At 41.0% G+C, this 12822-nt stretch overlaps 1 protein-coding gene across 1 annotated transcript in view; it reads left to right on the top strand.

Annotated features, from left to right (window-relative positions):
* The first annotated feature begins 3898 nt into the window (after window positions 1-3898).
* The window catches only part of LOC137369926 (RNA-binding Raly-like protein), a 600853-nt gene continuing 591929 nt past the window's right edge, over window positions 3899-12822 (top strand). The window contains exon 1 of the mRNA XM_068031670.1: window positions 3899-4154. Coding sequence (XP_067887771.1) covers window positions 3899-4154 — 256 coding nt within the window. The remainder of the gene's footprint in view (window positions 4155-12822) is intronic.

Here is a 12822-nt window from a genome sequence, read left to right as displayed (position 1 = left end):
TTGACATTACTGGAGTTGTCAATGTTGAGAATTGGCTTGTTCTTTATTTCTCTCCCTCTCTCTCTCTCTGATCATCTTTAATTTTGTGGATGTCGAAACTTCTCTAAGCTCCATTTGTCTCTGTCTTCTGGTCTGACAAAATAGAAACACAGGGCTGGATTTTACCAGCCCTTTGGGGATGGGCTGGGCAGTGGGAAGGCTGGCAAAATGGCCTGTAAAGGTGGTGGGTTCCATACCCATTGTCTTTCATTGGCGGGAAAGGTGGCAGATAGCCCTCCTGTCCAAAGCCCAATTGAGCCACTTAAGTGGCCAATTAAGGGCCTCTTCCCACCTCTGTTGGCATTTAACCAGCGGCGGCGGGGTGGGGGGCCCTCCACCATGTGGAGAGATTGCCAGGTCAACCCCGGCGTCCTCCTAGCAGGTTCCAGGTCGGGGGGGCCTCCCTTTTGAGCATGTTTTGGCCCATAGAGGGGCCCCCTTGGTGGCACTGGCTGCCCCTGTGGCAACGGCGCTACCTATCCTCACCAACCGTTCCCTCCATTCCTCCCCCTCACTGGGGCCTGCCTGATTGGTCCCGGTGCCCCCAGACCTCACTTACCTGGTTGTGAGGTCGCACCTCTATTGATGCGTCCTCGTCCTCCAGGTGCAGCCTCAGCAGTGGCCACCACGCCCGGTGGCACTGCTGAGGCTGCTGAGCTGCCGTTCCTCTGATTTACAGCAGCTGTTTGGGGCAGGTGGCAGTCTTTAATAGTGCTTTAATTAATTGGCTGCTGCTGACAAGATGCGGCCGAAGATCCCGCTGACTGCCAAAGAAGGTTCGGCCCCCACTTTCGGGCCTGGTGGCGGGACCCCTGCCACCAGCACTAATTACAGCCCACAGTCATAATTATCTTGCAGTCCTTAGTAAAACGACCAGGAAGTTGATATATGGTGAACCAAATGTATGACCTTAGACCTCTGACCTGAGTGAACAAAGAACAAAGAGTGCTTAGTTTGTTGCTTGTTCACCTTGCTCCCTTCCTTTTTAGTTTCCTGTCCCAGTCACTTTATTTTAACTGTAGCTTTTACTGCCTTCATGTTTTCTTTTTTCCATATTTTGTAATGTCAGCATAAAGCTTTATGTTGATAATAATTGAACAACACTGGTCAACAATGTCAGAATTTGCTTGCTGCCCATTTTACAACAACAACGTTGCTGTAAGAAGAATAGTGTGAGTGTTCATGTGCACTGTTCATGTGCTCTAGCATTTTGTGTTGCTGATTGGGCACTGTTTGTCCCATACTGGTGTGATATGGTCATCATGCACAAATAGAGCAGGAACCACTGGCAAGGCTGCAAGGAGAAAAGTGAAGTTTTTCTTCAAAGTCAATTTAATATTCTAGATTTTTGGCCACTATGGGAACTAGATTCAATGTTCAACTGGAACTGGACTTGGCAAAGAAGAAATAACAGTAAAAAGCTGCTTGTAATGGCAAATACCACATATCATGTCCTGTCAAATTCTGTTGCTCCACTGTACAGTAGTCCACTGTAACAGGAGTAGCGACCTGGTTAATAACAAGGGGACAGTGATTGACTTGTGCCATCTCCTCCAGGAAGATATCCACACAACTTGTAACGTCTGTATGGCACTACCAGTGACTATCAAGGTCAGGCTCCTTGCAGGCCAGCACAAGTTACATTCAGTTTGATTTTCACAGATTTTTCAAGGAGGTCAACATCCATCGTGTGAGAGGGCAACACAATTCTACTGAACTGCTGGCTATCTTAGAGCTTAGAGGGCCATTGATTGCACCCATGTTACCATTCAGGCTCCTGCATGTATTGTTGTGCCCCATATGTCCCGAAAGGGATTTTATTCTCTCAAAGTGTGCATGAGATGTGATTAGCAGCACAAAATGATGTGGCTCAGTGCCAATGCCTGCTTGTCCAGGAGTTTTCACAATGTGTTCTTTTTAACACAATCATCTGTATGGCCCTTATTTGCAGTTGAATACAGGAACGCAAGAATACAGGAATAGCTAGATAAGAAAAGACCAAGCTCCATCTATTTCACATTCTAACATCTTGGTAGTCACATGACACAATGATAATGACATTGTTGACTAATCATAGCAGTCAATCTCCATCATTCGTCCACAGCAGATCTAGACATGATGCAAGGAAAACCCAAAGGGTGGAGAGCTTTGGGAACCAGAGGTCTGAAGTCGCCTTTTCTTCCCAAGCATGTTATACTCACCAAATGTCATGTCACAGGTTATGCAAATATTATTTTCTGAAATAAATTATCTAATTTGTATTTTAATGAATCAATACCCACTGTCTCCATAGGGAGCTTGTTCCATGGACTGACCACTTGCTCACTGAAATATTGGGAGTAATTTTAACTCCTAGCAATGGGCGGATTTCAAGTGGATGGGAAGTAAAAGTTGTAAAAAATTCAAATTAGACTTCATGCGGTCACCAACCTATTCACTTCTGATTTTAATGGAGGCAGGTCGGGGAACTTGACCAATCCACTCTCAGGAGGTGGGCCAGCTATTGAAATCTTTTAAGGAGGCTGTATGTCTTTATTTTAACTTGATTTTTATTTTTAACTAATGGCAGCCAGGAAATCCAGCAGGTAAAAGGAAGCGAAAAGGGTTGGATCCAGAAGTTATGTACATTTACTGCACCGCTTATGGAACAGGAGTGCTTCTTCCAGAACTAACAAGCAAACCGCTTTGCAATCTGCTGATTTTCCCCCCGATCTCCGCGATATACCTCTGCCCTCCATGATCTCACTCATTGTGATCTCCACCCTCCCCTCCCTGTGAGATCTCACTCCCTCCTCTCTGCAGCCTGATCCTGCAGGCTTTTCCACCCGATAGGCAGCTGTTGGGTGGGAAACCTGCAGTAAACTTTAAAAGGCATCCTGCTGTTAATTTCGCCAGGTTGTCCGGGAAACCCTGACTTCTGAGTTTCCTACCCGGAAATCTGATCCCCTACCACCATCCTGCCTCCACCTCCACCTACACCTCCACATACCACCGCCCCACCCCCCCCCCCTCACCCTCCACCCCTCCCACCCCCAGCCTACTGGCTCTTTCCATGGCCAAAAGTAAATATTGGGGCTCTTGTTTCTGGAGATCAGTTTTGAATTTACCACACTTGAAGTATAGGCCGTGTCCTTCGGTTCTAGTGTTCCAAATAGACCCATGCTGCCCTGTATGCCACTCACGCCACCTCTGTGCCATGCGCATTAGCTGAATGTGGGTGCAACAAAGCTCCTGCTACAGCCAGGATTGTCAAACACACCAGTGATATCTTGAAACAGTGCTTCGTCTCTGGGTCAATGGGATGCAGCCTTACAGTACAACCTCCTGTCTCAGAATGTTTCCAGAATAATAGTCATTTTCAATTTTCTCATCTCCAGTCATCTCTTAGTTCCTGATGGTTCTTTCAAGCATATTATTTGTGGCATGTTTTTGTGGGGAAAAGAATCATAGCACATTACTGAAGAACATACTCCAGCTGGTGAAATATTAGGTGGATGCTAAACACAATTTTTTAGATTCACAAGATATATGTCTGGTCTTTTTTAACAAAATGTCAAACACACCAATCCATCATTTAAATTTATGCCTAATCCCAACTGTGTCTAATTTGCATAGCACTAATTTGCTAACTAAATGAGCAGGTTGGGGATGCTATAGAAAATAATGGATGTTCACAAATGAGTCTTAAACAGCAAGTTGAAAGAGCCCTTAGGATCTAATGAAGAGGAAAGGTGTTTGATCCACAAGGGCTTCAAGTCATTGAGACTTTGATTTAAAGTTCATTATCATGGATGAGCACCTGCTGTAATTTTTAGATGTTGAATTATTTTTCTTCTTTCTTAGGGGAAGATAATCTACAATGACTGGCAAAACACAGACCAGCAATGTTACCAATAAGAATGATCCCAGATCCATCAACTCCAGAGTCTTCATTGGCAATCTCAACACAGCCATTGTGAAAAAAGCTGATATAGAAGCTATTTTTGCCAAATATGGAAAGATAGTTGGCTGCTCTGTGCACAAAGGATATGCATTTGTACAATACATGAGTGAAAGGAATGCACGTGCGGCAGTGGCAGGGGAAAATTCCAGAATAGTTGCAGGACAACCCCTTGGTAAGATGTCCTTATTTTCTACTTAAGGTTTTTTTTTGTGTGGTGTTCTATGTCATATATATTAGCAGCCACATAAACGTGTGTTTATTGCAAAGATAATGTCATAGAGCAGCTGGTTGATACTCATTAACATAGAAACAATAAACAATACATGCTGCATCAGAGGTTATAGGATATCAGGAAATGTTATAGTTATTATGGGATGGGCTTGTACTGTCTTTACAGATCTTTTATCTCGTGTCTAAGTTAGTACTGTGTGGACATTGGAGAAGCACAGAAGGAAGGATAGAAGTAAGCCAGACCTTAAACCCCTGTTTGAGTGGTATAACCGGCAGCAAACAGTAATCTCTATAGGTTGCCACAACAAAACTGATTCTATTAACGTATTAGCAAAAAAGATAAACACATTTAAATAACACCTTTAACAAACACAAGTGGCTTTTAGAAAACAGTTAACCTTCGGGAAGATTAATCTTTTAGTTAAAAAATAAAGAGCACGTCGAAGGAAGACACAATCATAATGTGGCATCAGGTTCTTTGTCAATGTATACTCGCTTAAGAATTTTAACAGTTTCAGAATCTTTTCAAAAGTATTTGGTCATAACAAGGACACAATCACAAATCAATCAGCTCTGCTTGAGGAACTTGCCGCCTGGATATAAAACTGACATTGTGGATTCACTGCCTGTTGAAGAAACTGCCTAATTTTTGTTTCCATGTCAGTAAAAATCTGGTCATTTCTTATAACAGGCAGCTAATCCACACTGCCAGTTTTATGGCCAGATAGCAAACTGAAAATCAGCAGCATTGTATTTCTAGATTAGAGATACAGCACTGAAACAGGCCCTTCGGCCCACCGAGTCTGTGCCGAACATCAACCACCCATTTATACTAATCCTACACTAATCCCATATTCCTACCAAACATCCCCACCTGTCCCTATATTTCCCTACCACCTACCTATACTAGTGACAATTTATAATGGCCAATTTACCTATCAACCTGCAAGTCTTTTGGCTTGTGGGAGGAAACCGGAGCACCCGGAGAAAACCCACTGTATTACACTGAAATACAAGTCCATATCCCAGCAGTACTGTGAGTAACAGAAGCACTTAGTATTTTATGAAAAGCATTATTAAGATGGGAAGTTTGTTCCTCAATAGTGGACACACTTAAAATCACTGGAGATGCTTCTGGAATGTTCTCAGAAATTTTTTTTATCTAAACCGAGCAGAGTTCTTCAGAGATATAGGTTGGTAGCACTGAGGAAGCTCTAAACTGAAAAATAAAAAAGGCCATTGTAATTTTTATTCATTATTTTGTTACGTGCTAGTGAATCTAAAGAGTGAATTACTTTCTTACATTTGTTACGTTTTTTGTTGAGTTATTTGCGCAATTAGCAACTATCATTTAAATATCATTTGCATGCTGCAAAATGTAGGCTGGAATGTTACCAGCACACTCTGAGTCCCGCTGCTGGGAGAAAATGTGGGTCTCAAGCCCGTGGATGTGAACGGCAGGACCACAGAGGGGATTTACCAATGAAGACTAATTAAGAGGCCGTTGCTGGGACCACCATCCCATTAATGATTGCGGCCTGCCTCTCCAAGCTACCAGTCCAATCAGAGGGCCATCAACTCAGCAGCCTCAGCAGCATCACTGATAGAGGTGACCAGTGCTGAGGATGCAAGAAGAAGGAGAGGCACCACCATATTGAGGTGCCCTGGAAGGGCCGGAAAGAAACTCTTTAACGTTCTGGGGCCAGGCAGGCATTGCCACTGGGGGACCCTTCGTGGGCGATCGAGCATCCAGAGAGAAAGGCACTCCTCGTCCAGCACCCCCAGGAAGCCGCTGGGAGGCAGCCTCGATAAAGCAGGTGGACTCCTCAAGCAGTGGGGATGGGGGGTGGTCCTTTCGCCGCCAGTAAATGCTGATGGTGCATAAAATAGTTGTTTATAGGCCAGTTAATTGGATGCCTGCCACCGGTTAGTTGAGAATTTTAAAAAATTCTTTAATGGAATTTTGGCCTCGCTGGCGAGCAGCATTTGTTGCCCAACATTAATTGTCCTTGACAACAGTGTGGCATACGAGGCCATTTCAGAGGGCAGTTAAGAATCAACCACATTGCTGTGGGTCTGGAGTCACATGTAGGCCAGACCAAGTAAGGACGGCAGATTTCCTTCCCTGAAGGACATGAGTGAACCAGATGGTATTTTATGACAATTGATGATAGTTTCATGGCACCACTACTGAGACTAGCTTTCAATTCCAGATGTTTATTAATTAAATTTAAATTCTGCCAGCTGCCATGATGGATTTGAACCTGTGTCCCCAGTGCATTAGCCTGGGCCTCTGGATTAGTAGTCCAGTGACATTACCATTATGCCACCCTCTGCCCCATGTGGGGGCTGTATCTCTCAGAATTATTTATGGTTGAATGTGATTGCCTAGCATTTTTCCTGGCACAGTCGGGGAGAAAAGTTTTTTCACACTGTTGTTGCTGAAGAACAATAATAGAAAATAACTAAATTAACCAATCAGATAGGAGAAAACAGACTTCAGAAATGAGGAAGAAAAGATTTGACAGACAAATTAATGGTCAGCAAGTGAATGAATGCTGCAAGAAATGTGATTGTAAAAATTGATATAAATATTAAGTGTACCTTTTGTAAAAGTAGAATGTATGAATTAAGGTTGTCGATCTCAACTGAGAGTAAGTACTATGTATTTAACTGAATATGGGTATACAGGCAAATATATAGTCAAACACCACTGATATGCAGCATCCACTCAAAGCCTGGAAAATTGACACAATTTACAGGAAAACTGGCGAGGAGTGGAGACTTATTGTTGACCTGCACTTTAATTTAACTTTGCAATAATTTGGTTGTTAAGAAATTATGCATTTCTAGAATGGATATATTAGTGGATCATGTAAACTGTACTGCATCTACCCAGCACTGTTGAATTACATTGCAAGCCATTCATGTTCTTGGGATACAGACCTGAAGTAAATTATTTTTGTGACTCATGTCATGCAGGCCCCCACCTGCCAAGAATGTGGCATATTAATTTTGTCACATGAACATTGATTTTAAACTTACTGGGAAGATGAGAAGGCCTGTTACAAGGGCTGCTAGACACTTAGCTGAAAAATATTTGCACACTAACAGACAGTGCTTGTGGAGACAAAAGGACCATTCCCTGACACACTTAACCCACAATGGATTTTGATCACCAGACATTGAAGGTGTAAGGAAGAGCATTCCAGTAACTGCTAAAGTGATACAATCCACAAAAGCCAGGACTGGTTAAATCAGCTGGTCACATGACTAACTGGCTGGTCCAGTGTTTTTTGAACTAGCCACAGAGTTTTTGAACTCGGAAAGACTGTTTGCTCCTGGAGTGAGAAGACCTCTCCCGTCTGCTCCCATCTCTTTCTCACAAGCCTCTGGATCCACTGAGGACACATGAACTTCAAGAAAGAAAAGTCTCCTACATCAAACAAGATTTAAGAAGAATACTGGGCCCCAACGAAAAGCAAGACCCACCTAAAATGAAAGACTGTACAGTGAGTTTGAAGAACAGTAACCAAAACCATCTTCAGATATTGCCTCAAACTTTTCCACTTTATTTCTTCTGCTCTTTTCTGGTCTCTATCTGCATGTGTGTATCACATATGCATGCTACCATGGGCGCATTGGGTATCTGTAGGCGTTAACCGAATTAGAGTTTAAGTTTAATAAAGTTCAAGCTTTTTTATTTAGACCTAAGAAAACCTGTTTGGTTAGTTTCTTTGCTTTATGATTGGAAGTTAGTGAGCAAGGATTCACTAAGAGGGAGCTAAAAAAAAAAGTGTGTTTAAAATTAAACCCTGTTACGGTAGGATCAGGTGATGGCTGAGTGGGATCCCTAGACCCCTTTCTCATTTGTTCGTAACAGAAATCTGGGGGTTAGCATCCTGGATTTTACCCACAGACATGAGAAATTGGAAGTGGGTAGCCAAATTGTTCCCAATCAAAAAGGAGCAAGATTTCAATACAGGTTTTCTTGTTGTGTGTGCTTGAATACTAACATGTCTGCAACTGAAGCTAGTAACTCCCCAAACCTTGGGACAAGTTAAAAGCACTGTCTATTGAGGAGCTGAGAAAAATGGCTGAGCAGTGTGGGATCACTGTCCGTGCCAAGGCTAGAAAGTCTGAACTCCTAACCATTTTCCCTTGAATCCAAAGAAGCAGAAACAGGGTTTGAAGCAGACTCCAACAGGGTATTGTTAGCAAAGATACAATTGGAACAGGGGAAACTTGAATTTGAGGAAAGGGAAAAAGAGAGAGAGAGGCAGGGGAGAGCAAAAGAAAAAGCCTTCCAGAAGGAACGTGAAGACAAAGAGAGGGAGGAGAGAGAAAGAGAAAAAACCTTCCAGTAAGAATGCGACGAAAAAGAGCTGAAGTGGCTTGAATTAACTAGGGGGCGACAGAATAACCCCAGTGAAAGCATGGCCAATTTGGAGGAGCCGAATTCAGGGCTGGGTACAGAATTGTTAAAACTATCTCAACTAATCCCAAAACTCAATGAGGAAGACGTGGAAGTGTTTTTTGTGTCTTTTGAGAAACTGGCAAGGCAGCTAAAATGGCCAGCTGAGACTTGGCCTCTGTAATTACAAAGCAGGCTAACCAGAAAAGCCCATGAAGTTTATTCCCTGTTGCCAGATGAGAGTTCACCAAATTATGAACTGACAAAAAATGCTATCCTCGAGACATATGAATTTGTACCCGAAGCCTAGCGCCAAAAGTTTAGAACCCTCATGAAGCAAGCTAATCAAACTTATCTGGAGTTTGAAAGAAGTAAGTAGCTGGCTTTTGACCAGTGGCTGAGGGCTCTTAAAGTACAGCTTTCGCACAAGCCTCTGGACCCACTAAGGACACATGAACTTCAAGAAAGAAAAGTCTCCTACATCAAACAAGATTTAAGAAGAATACTGGGCCCCAACGAAAAGCAAGACCCACCTAAAATGAAAGACTGTACAGCGTGTTTGAAGAACAGTAACCAAAACCATCTTCAGATATTGCCTCAAACTTTTCCACTTTATTTCTTCTGCTCTTTTCTGTCTCTATCTGCATGTGTGTATTGCGTATGCATTCTAACTTGGGTGCATCGCATATCCGTAGGCATTAACCGAATTAGAATTTAAAAGTTTAATCAATTTCAGCCTTTTTTCTTCAAACCTAAGAAAACCTGTTTGGCTGGTTTCTTTGCCTTGGAAATTAGTGAACACAGATTCACTAAAGGTGAGCTAAAAAAATAGTGCGTTTAAATTAAATCCTGTTACAGTAATACCAGGTGAAGGCTGAGAGGGAACCCTACACCCCTTTCTCATCTGGTCATAACACTCGATTTGCCAGAATATTTTTCAGCTTCTTAAATTTTTCATTAATATTTGTACTGTGGTTCTGTTGTACGTGATGTTGGGAGTCAATATTGCTTGGAACATAATTGCTGTTTCTAAACTCGATTAAAGGAGGCTCCATACATTATTTAAAAATGTTCTATTTCAGTTGTTAACTTACAAACTCAGTATTTTGCAGAGTGTTCTATCTTGCAGTGATGCTTCAGCTCATTACCAAAGGACTCCAATGTTTCTTCTTCATAGAGTGAATTCCTACTGCAACAACATTATTGTACAAATTTGTTCTAGGGAGTTATGCTGTGTAGCTTTCTATATAATTTTGAGTGAAACCCATTATTGTTTCATGAGCCATGATTCCCTGGAACATTTTAAAGCACATCTATAGAACATAAACTGGGCACAATTCTGTTATCGTATTCATATTACTGTGCAAAGACAAGTGGCAATGATTGTGGTTAAAGAAACACTGTTACACATTGGATTTCTGCTGAAGCCAATAATAGATGGTTCAGAATACCTGACAGAGGATTTTGCTCCTGAGTAAACTTTTGTAATTTACAATTTTTAATTAAATAGGTAGCATTCTCCTTTTGTCTCTTGCACTCATGAACGAGTTTTAAGATATTGTATTAGCATTTCTATAAAGATATTATATTTTTACATGATTAAGTATATTGCTTAAGATTATGCATAAATTTTTTTTAGAGCACCATCTATCCATAAGCTCTTTTCTGAAAATAGTACATCAGTAGCTGCGGTCTCGTGTAGAATGACCTCTCTGAGCTAAGTAGGCTATATGTATGCTTGCCATGGTTCATTAATCTGCATGCAGGGTGTATAATGCTGATAAAGGCAATATTGTTAAATATCTAGGCATCAGAACACCCAACACCAAGATGAAGTAATTCCACTCTGGCAACTTAATTTGTAGATCCAATATAGGCCATTGTTTACTGATCAAATTTGCATAACATCCTTAAGTAAGTTGAATAATTACCTACAGAATGTGGTTTGAGGCAAGTCATTTTTAATGTTAATTGGTAAAGCTGCCTATCTGTATTGAGCAGCCAGACCAAATATATTGAACTTTCATAATCCTTCCAGAGGATTCTCAGTAACATGGATATTATACATAAAAGTACCAAGCAAATATAGAACATTTAAATATGTTTTATGGAATTAATAGAGTTTTAAGAGTCTCAAAGCAATACTTTTTCGTGAGGGGCAATAGACACAGCTACAAAGTTATTTATACATGTCTTCTGTGTTTCACAATATCCAAATGATGTCGCAATGGATCATCAGCTAAAATTTCAGAAATCTTCCGATGATGAAACATGCATCACTTCCCTGGGACTCATAGTTTGAAGAAACTAAAAGTCATGTAGTTATTGTAGTCTTCACGGTGCAGCATAGGCTGGATGTTGAGCTGTTGTAGGCTTGAATTTAATACTCTGGAGCAAACTAAATGAAAATCATTTATCCATGCAGTATTACACCAGACTACTATTTGGTCATGTTAGGAGAAACAGATTGACATTCACCTAAGGCAAACTGCATGAGCTCCAAAGATTCTGCTCCTCCAGTCTGATTAATGAACCTCAGGAACTAAAGCACAGCTTATTCGAAGGTTTATTAATGTTTCCTACCTCCAGATTTTTAGACTTATATATGAATAAATTGCTTTGCCATTTCTTCCATTATGAGGAATAATAGTCTACCAAAAATACATGGTGAGTGTAATAATTTTAACAAACATGCTTTTTCATGACTGGCCCAAGGTATACAATGTTAGACTGACCATGCTTAAATATTATTTTTAAATTTTTAACTAATTCCTTAGAAATTTCTGGATATGTTATTAGATGCAAGAATGACATATTACAAAAAAAGACAGCTCCGCAACTTACAACCATTTGCCTCTGTACATCATTGATGACATCTTCAGTTACAGATGTCCAGCTGCTCTCACCTACAAGAATACAAAATTATGTGTGCACTAGCTTACATGATAGCTAGAGGCTGGTAGTTGTACTAAGCAGTAAGTAGTAGCAATAAAGGAAATCCTAGTCATCACATGATACAACGATAATGGAGTTGTTGACTAATTATAACAATCAAGCTGTATCAATTACTCTACAACAGACCCAGAAATGACACCAGGAAAACCACGGTTGGAGAATTTTGGGTACCTTTTTCCTCCCAAGCGTTCTTTCAAAATGATTTGGATATACACTTAAAAGACTTGCATTTATATCGCATCTTTCATGACCTCAGGATAGCCGAAAATGCTTTGCAGCCAATTAAGTACATTTTGAAGTGTAGGAAACACAATAGCTAAATTGCACAGAGCAAGCTCCCACAAACAGCAATGTGATAATGACCAGAAAATCTGCTTTAATGATATTGATTAAAAGATAAATATTGGCCAGGGCACCGCTGATAAGTCCCCTGCTTTTCAAACTAGTGCCATGGGATCTTTTATATCTACCTGAGAGAGCAGACTTGACCCCGGTTTAACATCTCATCCAGAAGACAAAATTGTTCAGCGATATGGCAACTAATTAAGTAGCTCTTTTAAAAAGCCAGCTCAATGCCTCATGGGTTAAATGGCCTCCTTCTATGCTCTTAGATTGTACAATCCTAGGAAAAGAAACAACTTGCATTTCAGAACTTCCCAAAGTGCTGGTGCGATAGGCCAGAGGAAAGAAGAAACCTTAAGAAAGGACACCTAACTTTGTTGGGAGATGGAAACGTGGAAGGCATGACTGTGTTACAAGAAAGGCAAAGAGGTGAAAGCAGCTCAACATACAAGAGAGGCTGACGCCGAAGCAGTTGCTCTTTTCCATAAGAGAAGTAAGAAGCTGAAAGAAACAGTTTGGCTTCTGAAGGAGGCAGAGAGCTTAAGCAAAAGGCTGATGTAGTAATCCTGTAAATCCCTCCTGAACACATCAATCTGTGAATATATATAAGGAAATATAATTTCTGTCCTAATCTAAATTTGTAGGCATTCTGTGCATAGAGTAATGGCACTTGTTGAAAATCATGTTTGGGCGAAAGAAAATAATTGTCAATAATAAAGCATGGTTATCAGTTCTACAATTATCATTTCTTATGGTCATTGTGTAAATATAGACGTGCAAATATTTATGGAGCTAGCAGTAACATGCTGGCCTCACTGCAGCAAGTCATCCTAAAGCTCTTTCAATGAGTGAAGATGACATGACACAGTGGTTGTTAGATTTGTGAAATAGCCATTAG

This window comes from Heterodontus francisci, chromosome 5 (genome assembly GCF_036365525.1).
Source record: "Heterodontus francisci isolate sHetFra1 chromosome 5, sHetFra1.hap1, whole genome shotgun sequence".
Lineage (NCBI taxonomy): Eukaryota > Metazoa > Chordata > Chondrichthyes > Heterodontiformes > Heterodontidae > Heterodontus > Heterodontus francisci.
The sequence above is the reverse complement of the archived record's forward strand: the minus strand, read 5'-3'. Positions and strand labels throughout refer to the sequence as shown.